Source organism: Phyllobates terribilis, unplaced genomic scaffold (assembly GCF_046119375.1).
Source record: "Phyllobates terribilis strain yellow unplaced genomic scaffold, ASM4611937v1 Scaffold_10__3_contigs__length_209671492, whole genome shotgun sequence".
In the NCBI taxonomy this organism is placed as follows: Eukaryota; Metazoa; Chordata; class Amphibia; order Anura; family Dendrobatidae; genus Phyllobates; species Phyllobates terribilis.
The window spans coordinates 96,230,915-96,248,090 of record NW_027362770.1 but is presented as its reverse complement, the minus strand read 5'-3'; the positions used below and the strand labels follow the sequence as shown (position 1 = coordinate 96,248,090).

The 17,176-nt window shown below is 44.6% G+C and overlaps 1 protein-coding gene across 1 annotated transcript; it reads left to right on the top strand.

Annotated features, from left to right (window-relative positions):
* The first annotated feature begins 17 nt into the window (after nt 1-17).
* Nucleotides 18-6,465, top strand: NDUFA2 (NADH:ubiquinone oxidoreductase subunit A2). The gene is made up of 3 exons (XM_073649633.1): nt 18-185; nt 2,306-2,412; nt 6,181-6,465. The coding sequence occupies exons 1-3, from the start codon at nt 82-84 to the stop codon at nt 6,270-6,272; spliced, it is 303 nt and encodes a 100-aa protein (XP_073505734.1). The 5' UTR covers nt 18-81; the 3' UTR covers nt 6,273-6,465.
* Nucleotides 6,466-17,176: the final 10,711 nt, after the last annotated feature.

Genomic DNA, 17,176 nt, shown 5'->3' with positions numbered 1-17,176 from the left:
GCTGATTGGTCAGGACAGCTGTCGGTTCCTACCTTCCCCTAGCAGTGATTGGCTGCGGATGTGAGCGTTACTCTAGGAAAGATGGCGGCCACCATAGTCAGAAACATCGGGTCAAAGCTGAGCAGGAATGTGAAGGAGATCAGGATTCACCTGTGTCAGAAGTCGGCGGGCAGCCAAGGGGTCAGGTGAGGAGGAGGAAGAGTGCGGGAGATACAGGCGGGTGTGGTAGCCAAGCAAGGGTCACCTTCCTGGCAATGTCACTAGGAGGCTTGCTGGGACTTGTAGTTGTTACACACCTCCTGCCCAGGAAGCAAGGCGACTCGCTGCAAACAAAGTGTTAATATCCCAATAGTGACTGGAAATTGTAATCAGGAGAGTATAACAGAAATGCTGGGATTTAGCAGCCCCATCTATGGAGATGGAGTCATCCTTTACAGGGATGTTCCCAAACATCACTAGATTTATAGTTATCCACAGGAAAGGGAATAACCTGCTGATCCCAGGCTTGTGATTGCTGGGACCCCAGAGATTGAGGCTGAGCCTCTGCAGCCCCACCTTCATGGGGAGAGGGTGATGCATGCACAAGTCCGCTCACGACTAGGCTGGAGAGCCCCAGTTTTGGGATCTCTCAGGGTCCTAATAGACGCACCCTGGCGATCATCCAGTTATTTCCTAACTTGTGGAAAGGGGATAAACCCTTAGAGGGGTTGTCTGATATATACTGCCCTTATAAATATCTATCTTTAACCCCTAACCACTTTTGTAATGAGCTTTTTATTATAAAATTCCCTTCACAGGTAATCCCTATATCTATTTTTTTTGCCATATATTCCTTTGATGTTTCAATTGAAGGGAGTCTCAAGCAGGAGGTCACAGGAGGATGACCATGTAGCCACTTACCTGAGGCTTCCATAATCTACCCTCCACCCCCCATGAAACAGGATGTTATCATGGAACGGTGTCTATTACTGGCTGCGGAATGCATTATCGGGGTCAGCCACATAGTTACATACAGTACAGACCAAAAGTTTGGACACACCTCATTTAAAGATTTTTCTTTATTTTTATGACTATGAAAATTGTACATTCACACTGAAGGCATCAGATTTAAGATCTTTGGCTCCAACCACCATGTATTTGTGCGACGCAGAAAAGGTGAACGGATGGACTCTACATGCCTGGTTCCCACCGTGAAGCATGGAGGAGGAGGTGTGATGGTGTGGGGGTGCTTTCCTGGTGACACTGTTGGGGATTTATTCAAAATTGAAGGCATACTGAACCAGGATACTATTCCATCCGGTTTGCGTTTAGTTGGACCATCATTTATTTTTCAACAGGACAATGACCCCAAACACACCTCCAGGCTGTGTAAGGGCTATTTGACCAAGAAGGTGAGGGATGGGGTGCTACGCCAGATGACCTGGCCTCCACAGTCACCAGACCTGAACCCAATCGAGATGGTTTGGGGTGAGCTGGACCACAGAGTGAAGGCAAAAGGGCCAACAAGTGCTAAGCATCTCTGGGAACTCCTTCAAGATTGTGGGAAGACCATTTCCGGTGACTACCTCTTGAAGCTCATCAAGAGAATGCCAAGAGTGTGCAAAGCAGTCATCAAAGCAAAAGGTGGCTACTTTGAAGAACCTAGAGTATAAGACATATTTTCAGTTGTTTCACACTTTTTTGTTAAGTATATAATTCCACATGTGTTAATTCATAGTTTTGATGCCTTCAGTGTGAATGTACAATTTTCATAGTCATGAAAATACAGAAAAATCTTTAATTGGAAGGTGTGTCCAAACTTATGGTCTGTACTGTATATGAAAACAGACCTAGGTCCATCAAGTTCAGCATCATCTTTATTTTATCAGATGTGTTGGGGACATGACTTTGTGGCACTTATTATACAGGCGTGACAGGTTCTCCTCCTGCTTTTGTTACTGCAGCTTTCCTCACAGACTGCACAGCTCTCCAGTCCATACAATGGCTGCTGGCGGAGGAGTGTGTGATCAGATATGTTCATCAGCCTCCTCCAATAGAAAATCATTTTTTCTCGTGAGGTTTCCAATTGGACAAGGCTGTTTTACTGGTCTGGTCACATGTTCCTCCGCCAGCAGCCAACCCCTTTAAGAAAAAAAGGCCATATAGAAAAAATGGTATTATGGGAACATGGGCATTATAGGTATCAGACAACCCTTTTAAATGTTGGTCAGCATTACTTTGTTTTATAGCATCGCCTGTCAATAATGATAATAAAATATTTGGTGGGATAAGCAGAATTCTCTGTTTTGTTTTTTTTCTTGTCCAGAGATTTTGTTGAGCAGAACTATGTAACCCTGAAAAAGGCAAATCCGGAGTTTCCCATACTGATTAGAGAATGCTCTGAAGTTCAACCCAAACTGTGGGCAAGATATGGTGAGTACTTGAAAAGTAAGAGCGTCCAGCATGGAGTCTAAGCAAAATGAAGGCCAGCAAGAATCTTCTGCTGCAAAACACGAGATGGTAATGCTGGCAGTCTATCGGCAATATGCACCAGCACTTATGTAATAAAGGACAAGGACATATGCATGGTGACCTCCACCCATCGCCTGTCACTGGGCTGCTGCCAAAACTCATTAATGGGAGCTGTCTAGAAAGCCATGTCATTGATATCATTCAATAAATCTTAGAGGATTTCAACTCCGCTTCCCTTAACCCCTTCTTGACTGGGCAATTTTCTGGGGTTCCCCCCCCCCCCCTCCCCCATTCACCCAAAGTTTATTTTCAGGTCTTCATTGACAAAGACATATGAAGGTTTGTTCTTTGCAGGAGAAGTTTAGTTTTGAATGAGCGCATACATTATAACAGAGATGTCAACCGTGTGTGTGTCTCTCTATCTATATTCTGAAATTGTAACAGTCTCAGTTTTTGGGCAGTGGAGCTTTGTGAGGACTTGTTTTTTTGCTGGCTAGCTTTCTTTATTGATACCATCTTGGCATAGAGACAATGTTTTGATCACTAATTGCATTTTTTTCACGGAGTTGTTACAACCCAAACCCACCCCAATTCTGGCATTTCAATCCATTTTCCTCATTACTGCGTTTACCGATTATTTCATATTTTGATAAATTGGACGCTTACGGACACAGCAATACCACGTGAGTGTGAAGAATATTGGAGATATAATTCCATGTCAATCATTGTATCCTCTTTGGAAGATTATAAAGCCCTTCAGTGTGCAGTTGTAATTGGACACCTAGCAGGTGCAGGAGGGGAGGCAAGAGACAGTGAGTGACAAATATTTCACCTGCCCAGTTTGAATCCAAGGAGTTACACCCCCCACCAGCAACTGGTGAGCTACAACAGGAAGACCCCTGTGGATCCAAGCCATGTGGTCTCATTTTGTGTCAGTCAGCTATAATTCCATATCGAGTTATGGAAATACTATACTTCCTAGCCATACATAGAATATATTTCCGAAACCCCCAGGACATGGTGAATGTCTGACTGGGTCTCAACCCAGTCTAGCGCATAGAGATGGGGAGATGCATAGCACAGCTATTCGGAAATCCAAAGGACCGGTGTGTTTGGTCTCCCCGCGTAGCAGGGGCCTGGATGGATTCGATGACACCAGAACCTTCTCCCTAGGATCGTCCATTAAGGAATTATGACCCATTTTAGTTTCTGGAGTTTATAGCTGATAGAGGCCAGGGGTGGAGATGTAGGTCCAGCCCAGGGGCAAGGGGGGGGGGGGGGACCCAGAGAGGTTAAAAGCTCCTGCCGCTCTTGACCTAGAGCTTTTTTTTCTGGGAGGTCGCGACAACACATCGTATGGGAGAAATCACCCAAGAGAGGGAACCACAAGCCTTCCATATGGCAGCCCTCCCCCCGCAAGCCAGGCCTTCCATCTGGTAACTGACTCTTAATGTCTGCATACTTTTGTACCACTACTATTGTTTGCATCTCTGACCATTATTTATGTATATAGTGTATTGTCTAGTGTCCCCTTAAGGTAATTAAATATATAATTTAACCTTGGGCTCCTCTTTTGTCTCGATCCACGAAATCACATGTCCGCTGTTCGGCTTAATTCCCATGCTACCGGGACTGGTTTCTGGCCCCATATAATTCTCATTAACGGACCGGGACTTTATAGGAATAATAGGAACTGGTGGCAGCTCTACCAGGCTGATAAGGTTCTGTTTCACTGAGGTCAGTGAGAGGGGCCTCTCAGCCTGTCAGGGGTGTGAGTGAGTGTGGTGCCACATCAGTGACTGAGTGGGCCACCTCTTCTCACTCCCTGGTGCCTTCTTGTACCCGTGTGGACAGGGGATGTCTGTGTAGAAATGTACCAATCTGACCTTACGTGTCCTCGAGGGGGTTCACTGACCTGCCTCCTATTTTAAATAATGCATCTAGTAGTGCGGGGCTAGGTAAAATAGGAGGCAGGTCAGTGAAGGCACAGTGAGCTGTCATAAGAGCTTACAGATGAATATGTAAGCAGAGCACCAGATAGAGCGCCCCCCACAGGTCACCCCGAAGCACGAGCATATCATTATCTTCAAACTGAAAGTAAAGATTACACAAGAACCACAGGACGGATTTCATCAACCAAGGTATCATTTTAATCATTGTAACTGCACCAACCTGACAGTGTATGTGGTTTACTGAGCACAATCCTGCTGACAGATGCTCTTTAAAGGGGTTTCCCAAATAGGACATTTATTACCTCTTCACATGTGATAAATGTCTGATCTCTGAGACTACCACTAATCACTAGAATGGGTTCTCAATAGTGATGAGCAAGTATGTTTTGTTAACCCTTTCACCAAGTATGCTCGGCCGAGCTCCGAGTATTTACAGCTGCTCGGTGATATGTTTGAATCACTCCCGTGTGCATGATTTGCGAGTGCTTGACAGCTTTATTACATGTGAGGAATGTGTAAGAAGCAGACATTCCTCACATGTATTAAAACTGTCAAACAGTCGCAAATCATGTTAATGGAGCGGCGAAAACTTAACCCCCTAGCACACTGTAAATACTCGGTGCTCGCCCGAGTATACTCGGCGAAAGGGTTAACAAAACATACTCGCTCATCACTAGTTCTCAAATCTCTGTTCCACTTCCCTGTACAGAGTTTGGTTGGAGCAGGTAGAATCTTCTACACAGAGTTAAAATCATACATTTTATTTGATATACAAATTGCCTCTTCAGAGAAAAACAGGACTTGTACTCTATAGCGCCACCTATTGGAAGTAGCAATCCTACAAGTCACAATCAACCCTTTAACGAGTCGTGCAATATGACATAGGATAAAAGCCAAATCAGAATCTCAATTTGCAGACACAGTGTTTTGGCCTGTTGGCCCTCGTCAGTGCAAAGTATGAGAACTGATTTGGCTAGATGAGAGGCTCTGGACTGAGGTCTAAGGGGTAACATTTCTCCTTGTGGAGAGTGACACACCGGCTCTGGCATGTTTATTCGTTAATTTTTAAATCATGTTTTACATCCAAATGATATCCATGTAAGGAGTGCACCGACAAATTTTTGGTGCATGTAGTACTTTTATTCATGGAATATGATGTGATATATGACCATGAATAAAGATGCTGCATGCACCAGAAACATGCTGGTGCACTCCTTACATGGATATCATTTGGATGTATAGCATGATTTTAATATAAACTAATACAATTCATGGTTTTAACTCCATGAAGCAGATTCTACCTCCTCGTCCTTACATGTTTTCCATCTTTGGCAGTGACAGTGGTCCATGATCAGGAGGACTCCCGTAGAGACTCTGATTCTAGTGATGTGTTGCTTACTTTACTGGGTGCTGCAGTTTTAATAAAATCACAGTTTTCTCTGCTGCATATCTAGCAGTTCTGTGAATGCTGAGCAGTGTATAACCCTACCCACACCACTGATTGGCTGCTTTCTGTATGCACAGAGCATAGGCAGAAAGCTGCCTGTCATTGGCAGGGGCATGGTTGGACCACATGGCAGTAGGTTTACTAGACCTCAAATAATAATCTTCTGCTGATTTAAATAAAACTCAGCAAGCAACCCGGTAAGTGATATGTTTCTGGAATCAGAGTCTCTGCTCCTATATCATGTTGCTCACAGATTAGATGGCTAAAACCTGGTGACAGATAAATTTGTGTTTAATTTTTAGTCATTCTGCTCCATCTTATATCTTTTAGATTTTGGAAAAGAAGTGAGCATTCCCCTTCACAATCAGTCTGCTGACCAAGTAGCCAAAGCTCTGGAGTCGGTTGTAAACAGCAAGCAGTGAAGTTCTACTCAACTCATCTACTGGAAATAAATGTCCGCCCTGATGAAAAGTGAAGCAGAAGAGGAAATGAACAACTATGGGACTGTGCTTCCCATGAGAACATAAATCCATCTTGGCATCTACCATACCTTTTTATTATTACTAAAATATGAACCATATTTATGTGGTCTGATTAAAAAGTGTCTGGAACCTAGACGGTGCTGAGATTCTGCGTCTCCATCTCATGGATGAAACTCCTTCATCGTCATCCTTTGTTACAGTTATACAAGACGTGGCAGGATGATCATTAACCACTTCTCGCCCTTAGACTTATCCATTTGTCTTGATTGGGAAGGGGTTCCCGACCTAGGACTTATGGATACATCCTGGCAATCATGCAGGCACAGGAGCTGTTCTTGCGCGGCTGCCGCCGGCAGCTCGGCTAACATGACAGCTGAGGCCCGGCTCTCACAGAGAGGAGCGATGCCCACACCGCCCCTGGTTGTTTAACCCCCTAAATGCCACAAGTGATATCTCTCCCATCCGATTCAAACCCCAGCAATATCATCGCGAGGGCCCGATTGTTGTCATGGTGACCCGAGGTCGTCATGACATCCAGGTCCAGCAGCTACAGAAAACCTGTTAGACCATGTTCAGAGCATGGTCTAAGAGGCTCCATTACAATGCATTATACCAGTGATCAGAGCAGCCACTCAGAGTTACCAATAACACACTTTCCAGGTTAGCATAAAAACATAAGCTCCTCTCTCTCTCAGTAGCTAGCTTCTCCATACACTGAACAACACCTGAGTCAAAAGGCTGTCTATTTATAGCCCAGACCACACCCGGGGGTGGAGATATGGTGAATGACCTCCCACCCGCACTATGGTCATTCACAAAAACCAAGCCCTTTTAAAATTGCGGTTTAACACCCCAGAAAATAACATGCTGGAGGAAACATCAAGATTTAAATTCACTGAAGTTAACAGCCGCAGTGAAACATATCTCCCTTTAAGAACTCTGCCGGTGATTTTGTTACATATCCTCCCCTTCCTCTGCCCAAAGCCGGGGGTTGTGGCACCTTCACTTGCTTGCTAAGTCTGGACAGGGCATCTGAGTTACCATGTAGTTTCTTGGGTCTGTGCTCCACCTGAAACTAAACTCCTGGAGAGCTAGAAACCACCTAGTCAGGGGTGCATGGTCGAACACTAACCTGAACTTCCGGCCTAATAAGTAGCACCTCAGGGTGTAAAAAAAAAATAAAAAAAAACTGCTGGAGTGATGCTTTAATGACATCATAGATAGCAGCCAAGGCAAGTAAGTGTGGGGATTTCTGCACATGGCGCTCATACTTGATACTGAATAAGTCAAGATATTTTGAAAATCTTGTTTCCAGATTTTCTTAATTTGCACATCATTAACTTGTCTATCCATCCTTTAAATTCATTAATTCTACAACTTTTCCTTCTTGGTGTTGCAATTTCAATGTTGAGGAGTGTATATAGTGTGGAGTTGTGCTTTTGAATATAGTACATAGTATTAAATCCACACTATTTGCACAGTATCATGCTATATACACAGGTCCACACTGTAAACTATAGTATGCTGTATACACATCACATAGGAGACGGTGAGACTGCTGTATATTCATAACATAGGAGACCCTGAGATTGCTGTATACACATCACATAGAAGACGCTGAGACTGCTGTATCAGAGACCGCTCCTGTCGGCGATTCAGCTGCCTCTGCCGACAACCCGTCGATAGACCAATGGCTTCTTAACCCCTCCGTTGATGGGGCTTCCGATGGTATTCTGATTGACAGCTGGATCCCCACTGCCTAACTGGAGGAGCCGACTGTCAATCAGAATGACGTCGAAATTCAAGCTCCATCGACAGAGCAGGGCTGAAAAGAAGCCACCGCTCTATAGACCTGACATCAGCAAAGGCAACTGAATCGTTGGCAGAAGCGGTCTGTGACCACTCTGTGTCAGGTAAGAACGGAACCTTGCACAACAGGCAGGTAGTTAGCAATTAACTGCCTGTTAGTGTTTAGGTACATATTTTGTTTTTCAGAAAGTCCCGAATATCCTCTTTAATCACCACGTAAAAAAAATTAAAACCTACAGCAAAACTGCCTTTTTGTGCATTCCGCCTCACATAAAATAAATGATTGTTAACGACCGCCGTAATACATTTTTACGGTGATCATTAAGGGTACTTATTCCACAGCGCCGTAAAAATGCGTCCCTGTGGAATAAGTGTACAGCGCCGCCCAGCGGCGATTCCTGCGGGTATCCGCTGTGTGTGACAGCTGACACCCTGCAGTATCAGTCCCGATTAGTGATGAGCGTACGTGCTCGCCCGAGCATCTCACTGCTCGAGATGCTCGGCGCTCTGCGAGTATTTCCTGGTTGCTCGGGCGGGAGATTGGGTCCCCTCCTTGCATGTTTGGCGCTTTCTAGAGAGCCAATGAACATGCAGTGATTGCCTGCCACACACTGTTGTGGCATTACAGTGATTGGCTGGCTGCACAGCATCATCACGTGTATGTAAGACCGGGCGGCGCCATGCTTGTCACAGACTACCCCTGAATTAGGCAGAGTAGGGAGAGGTGCTGCTGAGTCAGGGAGAGATTTGCTTGTTTAGAGTTAGTATAGGTATTCTACAACATATATCTATGATATCCATCTGAAATAACAGACCTTCTGAGGACTAATCCAGCTGCATAAAATCAGTGGTGATAGCTGGAGTTAGGCAGGCAGGCAGTGTATGTGGCAGACTGCAGTGCATATAGCAAGAGGGTCCATTGAACTTCCTGTTAGTCTAGGTATTCCACAACATATATACTGTATATCAGAGCTAGGCAGGCAGGCAGTGTATGTGGCAGACTGCAGTGTATAATACAGCACAAGAGGCTCCATTCCAGTTCTGTCTGCTGTTACAGATATTTCTACAAATAGCCCCAGGCATTAGGGGCCAGGGATAATTATTTTTTTGATCTTACTCCTGATTATTTGGTTAAAAAGCAATCCAGAGAACATCGTTTTCCTGCTCCATTTGCTTGTTGCCAAATTACAGCCAGATTCTTTCCATATTACAGCAATAAAAATCCAGAAATTTGTAGTGAACGTGGAAAATATTGGCCTCAATTTAAATTTTGTTGCAGTGTGTCAGTGAAGTTATTGACACCAGGTCACTGTGAAAAATAGTAACCTACAGGTCAGCTATTTAAAACTGTGGTTTTCCGTCACACATATCACATATCACTGCAGTTCAAATCCAGCCATTTGTAGTGAACGTGGAAAATATTGTCCTCCATTTAAAATGGGCAAGGCGCGTGGCAAGTGACGGGGAAGTGGACGTGATGGTGCATGCAGAGGACGAGGCCGTGGGCTAGCTGAAATTGTGCCACAACAAACACCCACATCTTCTCGCTCGACCTTCTTGTCCCAATTAATAAGGGACCGCAGAACACCACTATTCAACACAGAGCAGTATGAAAAGGTTATTGGTTGGATAGCAGATAATGCTTCCAGTCACTTAGCCACCACCCTGTCTTCCACACAGTCAAGTTTTAGCCATGAGTCTAGACCGCATATTCCTCACCCTGATCCTCCTTTCTCCCACTAAGCCGATCCCACACTTGGACACTCCGAAGAGCTGTTCACTTTTCCATTTATAGATTCGGGCCTCTCGTCCGGTCCACTTGAAGCGGCACAAGAGGAGATCGCATGTAGCGATGCCCAAATATTTGAGCAGCCACGGTCACACGAAGACGACGGTGGGAAACTGTCACAAGAGGTGGATGATGATGAGACACAATTGCCAGAAAGTCAGGAGGACCAGGGTGCGGATGTGGAAGATGAGGTGATGGACGATGAAGTCACTGACCCAACCTGGCAAGGTGACATGCAGAGCGAGGACAGCAGCACACAGGGGGAGGGAGGCGTAGCACCATAACAGGCAAGAACAAGCAGTGTGGTGGCCGCAGACAGAAGGCGGGCAACTGTTCCCTGTAACATCAACACAACGGAAGTTGCCAGTGCAACTGTTAGGTCTTCCCGAGTCTGGTTGTTTTTTAAAGACTCTGCCGATAACCCCAAAAAGGCCATTTGCACCACCTGCCAGACCAGCATCAGCAGGGGTAGCAGCCTGACCACCACCAGCATGATCAGGCACATGGCAGCAAAGTACCCCACAGGCTGTGCTGAAGCTAATATGCTTAGGTGACAAACCACACAACGCTGAAGAGTTATAGACTGCTCTGAAAGATAAGTCAGATCTGTGGCTGACACCGCTGAACCTACAGCCAGGCATGGTCATGTGTGACATTGGCCGGAACCTGGTGGCGGCTCTTAGGCGAGGTGAGCTCACACATGTACCATGCCTGGCCCATGTGCTTAACCTCGTGGTTCAGCGGTTTCTCAAAACCTACCTGGATCTATCGGATCTGCTTGTCAAAGTACGCCGCTGTGTGCCCATTTTAGAAAGTCATCTACAGCTTCCGCCGCTGCTCTTGCCATGCTTCAGCAGCGTTTGCAGCTTCCGGCTCACCGACTGGTGTGTGATATCCCCACGCGTTGGAACTCTACATAGCAGATGTTGGGAAGGATTTGTGAGCAGAAGAGGGCAGTTGTTGACTACCTGCATCAGGCCATCGGTATTCAGGTCAGACTCCACACATAAAACCTCAGGAGTAGACATGCATGTCAGACATCTGTACCATCCTCCAAAACTTTGAGGACTCCACCAAGATGGTGAACGGTGATGACGACGCCATAATTAGCGTCACCATCCCGCTTCTCTGTCTTCTGAAATGCTCTCTGCTCTCAATTAAAGAGGCTGTATTGCTGGCGGAGCACGATGAGATGGAGCAAGGAACCATACAGTGTGATTGCACACAGCTCAGCTTCATCTCATCCCAACGTGGATTGGGTGACAATGAGGAAGAGGAGGAGGAGGAAGAACAGGAGCTAGTTTCCTGCGCTATAGACAGTACTACCTGCACAACTGCCATACCATCTGTTCAGCGTGGATGGCCTGAGGACAGGGAGGAAGAGACGTATGAGGAGGAGAGCATGGTCAGTCGTCCTCTTGGTGAGGACACGGAAGTCTTGCCTCTTCGAAGTCTGATAGGAGGGTGCCAAAGGCAAAAAGAAAACGATCAAATAGCCCATTGTAGTGAAAAAATGAAAAAAAACTTTATTATAAATGTTACCCAGGAAAAAATGGGGAAGAAAGGAGCAAAAAGACATACATTTGCATTAAAAAATATTTAAAAGCAGATATCTAACATGTCAAATATGGGTAGAATAACTCTTTGAAACCATGTCAAGCTTCCACTATAAATGAATAAGAGGAGTGCTAACAGAGAGAAAGAGAGGACCTATTCACATAACAAATGGTATATAGTTATGTCTGTCTATCAATGTCCCTCACATTAAGTATAGCCACCATCGGCCCTCATTACCTTAGTAGGAGACCCGCATCAGCATGTAATTACCCCTTGAGAAAGGCATAAGCGCCGAAACGCGCGTCGGGGTAATTACATGCCGACTCCAGAAAGACCACATGATCAAAACAACCCCAACGAACAAAGTAAGGAATGTCACAAGTTCACTGTATGTAAAAAATATATAGTATTAAAACCAAAGACAAACAACAACACCAAAGTTAAAAGTACACAGATCAGTTACAGGATGTAACGGGTCTGGGAGGTGGAACCTCTGAGCTACTATACAAAGGGGCAGTCCTTGTAAGGAATCGGGTGGCTCCCAGGGAAGGCGGGCAGGTAGACACGGCAAGTGACAGGAACAGTCTCTGGGTAGAAGGGCAGGTGGTCACGGCAAGTGACGGGGAAAGTCTCTTGACAGGCGGGTGGTCACGGCAAAAGACAGCAAGGTAAGAGTCTCTAGACAGGCAGGTGGTCACGGCAAGTGACGGCAAAGCCTCCAGGTAGGCTAGCAGGCGGGTAGCAGGTGAGCGCTCCCAGGTGAGCGGGTAAGAGCCTCTCGGCTGGCTGGCAGGTGGTCACGGCAAGTGACGGCAGAGCCTCCAGGTAGGCTAGCTGGCGGGTAGCAGGTGAGCGCTCCCAGGTGAGCGGGTAAGAGTCTCTCGGCTGGCTGGCAGGTGGTCTCAGGCGGTATCAGGCAGGTGCTTCCTGATCCGCAGGCGGACTGGTCCATAGACAGACTGGCGGATGCTGGTAGACAGACTGTCGGACCGCAGGGAATGCAAGCAGGTAGACAGAGCTGGAAAACAGACTGGCAACGGGACCTGAGGGCTGAAGCAGAGGTGAAAGGCTTTGCAACAACTTTGCTCGGGCACCTCCATTTTGGGGGAGGTGCCTTATATATGGGAGCTCCACCAGCAATTGGCCGGGGACTCCTTAGGACGGCGCACGTGGCCCCTTTAAGAGAGAGGGAGCGCGCGCGCCCTAAGCACAGTGCCCGGGAAGCAGCGAGCGCTGCCAGCAGCGCAGGAAGAGGACGCCGAGGACGGAGCAGGGAGGTGAGGGGAACGGCGTCTCTGCCTAGCAGGAGGCAGGGACGCCGACGCTACACAGGAAAGAACCAAAACCAAAATTTTCATTTAGCCCGTGCGGTACAATAGAGTTTAACCGATAGATCCACCTGCTTTCTACACGCGATAAGGCTTTGAACAAATCCCCTCCCCTACTCCCCAGAGATACCTTGTCTATGGCTTTTTTTCCGTAAGGAGGTTGGATCCGAGTTGTGAAAACGTTTAAAGTGCCTGGGGAGAGTCTTTAAATGGTCGTCATCATCCAAATCCTTAGCCTTCTCAATGTCGCGCACGTGTTCTCTTACACGGATTCTAAATTCTCGGGTGGTCATACCGACATATATTTTGTGGCATGAACACTCAGCTACATAGACCACCCCCTTTGTGGAACACGTGAGGAACTGTCTTATAACGAATTTGGGGTCCTTAGCTGAGTTAAAGAATTCCTTGCTCCTCACGGTATTCAGACAGGCCTTACATTGACCACAAGGGCAGAACACTTGAATCTGTTCACTGAACAGGAATGGCTTTGTACTTGCCGGTTTGTACTCGCTACGGACCAAATAGTCTTTCAAATTCCTTGATCTTTTTGCAGTGATGCATGGTTTATCCGGTAAGGTCCTACCTAATATTGGATCCTTTTGCAAAACATGCCAATGTTTGTGGATTATTTCGGAGAAATTTTTCCACTGGCAATTATACGGGGTAATCAGTTTATATATAATTTTCATGTATATTTATGGTTATTGTATTTTATGCATGGTTTGATACATACACTAGTTTCACTAACGTGGTTATATGATATTCTGTTCATCACGTAGTCATTATGTTTTGAGTATATGTTTATGTCCAATGACATATACAGTACAGACCAAAAGTTTGGACACACCTTCTCATTTAAAGATTTTCTGTATTTTCATGACTTTGAAAATTGTACATTCACACTGAAGGCATCAAAACTATGAATTAACACATGTGAAATTATATACTTAGCAAAAAAGTGTGAAGCAACTGAAAATATGTCTTATATTCTAGGTTCTTCAAAGTAGCCACCTTTTGCTTTGATGACTGCTTTGCACACTCTTGGCATTCTCTTGATGAGCTTCAAGAGGTAGTCACCGGAAATGGTTTTCACTTCACAGGTGTGCCCTGTCAGGTTTAATAAGTGGGATTTCTTGCCTTATAAATCGGGTTGGGACCATCAGTTGTGTTGTGCAGAAGTCAGGTGGATACAAAGCTGATAGTCCAACTGAATAGACTGTTAGAATTTGTATTATGGCAAGAAAAAAGCAGCTAAGTAAAGAAAAATGAGTGGTCATCATTACTTTAAGAAATGAAGGTCAGTCAGTCCGAAATATTGGGCAAACTTTGAATGTGTCCCCAAGTGCAGTTGCAAAAACCATCAAGCGCTACAAAGAAACTGGCTCACATGAGGACCGCCCCAGGAAAGGAAGACCAAGAGTCACCTCTGCTTCTGAGGATAAGTTTATCTGAGTCACCAGCCTCAGAAATCGCAGGTTAACAGCAGCTCAGATTAGAGACCAGGTCAATGCCACACAGAGTTCTAACAGCAGACACATCTCTACAACAACTGTTAAGAGGAGCCTTTGTGCAGCAGGCCTTCATGGTAAAATAGCTGCTAGGAAACCACTGCTAAGGACAGGCAACAAGCAGAAGAGACTTGTTTGGGCTAAAGAACACAAGGAATGGACATTAGACCAGTGGAAATCTGTGCTTTGGTCTGATGAGTCCAAATTTGAGATCTTTGGTTCCAACCACCATGTCTTTGTGCGACGCAGAAAAGGTGAACGGATGGACTCTACATGCCTGGTTCCCACCGTGAAGCATGGAGGAGGAGGTGTGATGGTGTGGGGGTGCTTTGCTGGTGACACTGTTGTGGATTTATTCAAAATTGAAGGCATACTGAACCAGCAGGGCTACCACAGCATCTTGCAGCGGCATGCTATTCCATCCGGTTTGCGTTTAGTTGGACCATCATTTATTTTTCAACAGGACAATGACCCCAAACACACCTCCAGGCTGTGTAAGGGCTATTTGACCAAGAAGGAGAGTGATGGGGTGCTACACCAGATGACCTGGCCTCCACAGTCACCAGACCTGAACCCAATCGAGATGGTTTGGGGTGAGCTGGACCGCAGAGTGAAGGCAAAAGGGAAAACAAGTGCTAAGCATCTCTGGGAACTCCTTCAAGATTGTTGGAAGGCCATTTCTGGTGACTACCTCTTGAAGCTCATCAAGATGATGCCAAGAGTGTGCAAAGCAGTCATCAAAGCAAAAGGTGGCTACTTTGAAGAACCTAGAATATAAGACATATTTTCAGTTGCTTCACACTTTTTTGTTAAGTATATAATTCCACGTGTTAATTCATAGTTTTGATGCCTTCAGTGTGAATGTACAATTTTCAAAGTCATGAAAATACAGAAAAATCTTTAAATGAGAAGGTGTGTCCAAACTTTTGGTCTGTACTGTACATTATTCACTTTCTATTTATTTATCAATGTATGCACCTCACACACATGTCACATGCTATATACATTATTTATTTATTATTAATTTACTTATACACCTCACACACACGTCACATTATATCTTGTGATAGTACTCATTATATATTTTGCAGTATTCACTTTATATATATATATATACATATATATATATAATAAGTACACTTTACACACACACTTCATCACTTTTATACCTTACACACATGTATGTGTATATGTTTACACATTTCACCTTACATTGCACCACTCGTTTTATATACACTATACATTGTATTTATATATTTTTCTTCCTATATATATGACATTGATATGGTCTAAATAATGTAGACATATCATGCACTTATCACTTTACACTTCAATTCAACCATTTTTATTTACCTCACATTGATATGTTGTTCATTTTGTTATGATTTAATTTTATTGGACACTGAGTTCCGTCCAGATTTCATCATGCCATAAGTATTTATATCTGGTATATATTTATATTTACCTTTTTTGTTTAATCTGTATTACATACATTGGGTTATATTTGCACCCTACTAGGTTCTTATGTATACCTTTTATATATGTATCCATTTGTATTTGATGATTGCCCCATGTATTTATAATAGATGCAATTAGGAATTCAATAATATATACACATGTCCTGCTGTTGTTTTCTTTGCTCTATTTATATTTTCTGATATTTGCGTGATTGGTATTCCTAGGCACAAATATGATTAATTCACACTGCCTTAACATGGACACCAAGTTATAATATATATATTCAGTACCTCCGCTACTACAGATGGGACGCACATGCTGGATGGACTGATCTTCCGCGCTTCCTGACCCGGACCATGTGACCGCTGGCACTCACGTTGCATAGCAACTCTGAGCTTGCGTGCCACCGACCACGAACGGAAGTTTGCCCCACAGGAAGTGGTCATCGGGCATGCGCGCCATACGTACCTGCACTCGTTCCCACGGCCAGCCAGCTGTACATCATGAAATCCCGCAAGTACATCCCCACATATATACCCCACAACACACACCATATACCGCGCACCCTGAAGAAGGTCTCGACGAAACGCGCGTCGGAGCGGTAGGGTCGGCTCCACACATTCATTCTGGTCCCAGGTAATGACTATCACGTATTAATGTTTTGTACACGTGATGCCTATGAATACCAATTATATTATTTGCAGATTGCATAGCAGACTCCAATGTTTACAGGGTATGACATAGTCATCTCTTCTTACATATACTGTTCTATTACATTTGTTGTCGTTATAACCTGGTAATTTATCTATGATTATTGAATGCTGATGGTTATGCTACCCTATTTATGAAGTACGGGTATTTGTTTTTAATTAGAAATTTTTTTTTGAATCTATCTAATAAATGCTGAATTTTATGATCTAGTCTACTCATTTTTTTGCTATTTGGACTAATCCTCCTCATGCAAGGTGTAACATTTATAATAAAGATTTTTTCATTTTTTCACTACAATGGGCTATTTGATCGTTTTCTTTTTGCCTTTGGCACCCTCCTATTAGTATGAGTTTACGATTGGCCCTCTATATATCCAGTGAGCAGGTTACAGTATGGATGTTATATTTATCATTATGTAATATTTTTAACTATTGTATGTAACCCAGTGCTCTATTCTAATTACCACTCTTATGCTCTTTGAAGTCTGGCACACATGGCTGAGTTTATGTTACGCTGCCTTTCCCGTGACCCTCGCGTTGTCCAAATTTTGGGTGACAGTCATTACTGGTTGGTGACACTTCTATACCCACGCTACAGGGAGAACTTTCTATCTCTTATTCCCTTGCAGGACAGGCCTAATAAAATGGGGCAGTACGAGAAGGCCCTTGTTGCGGAATTAGT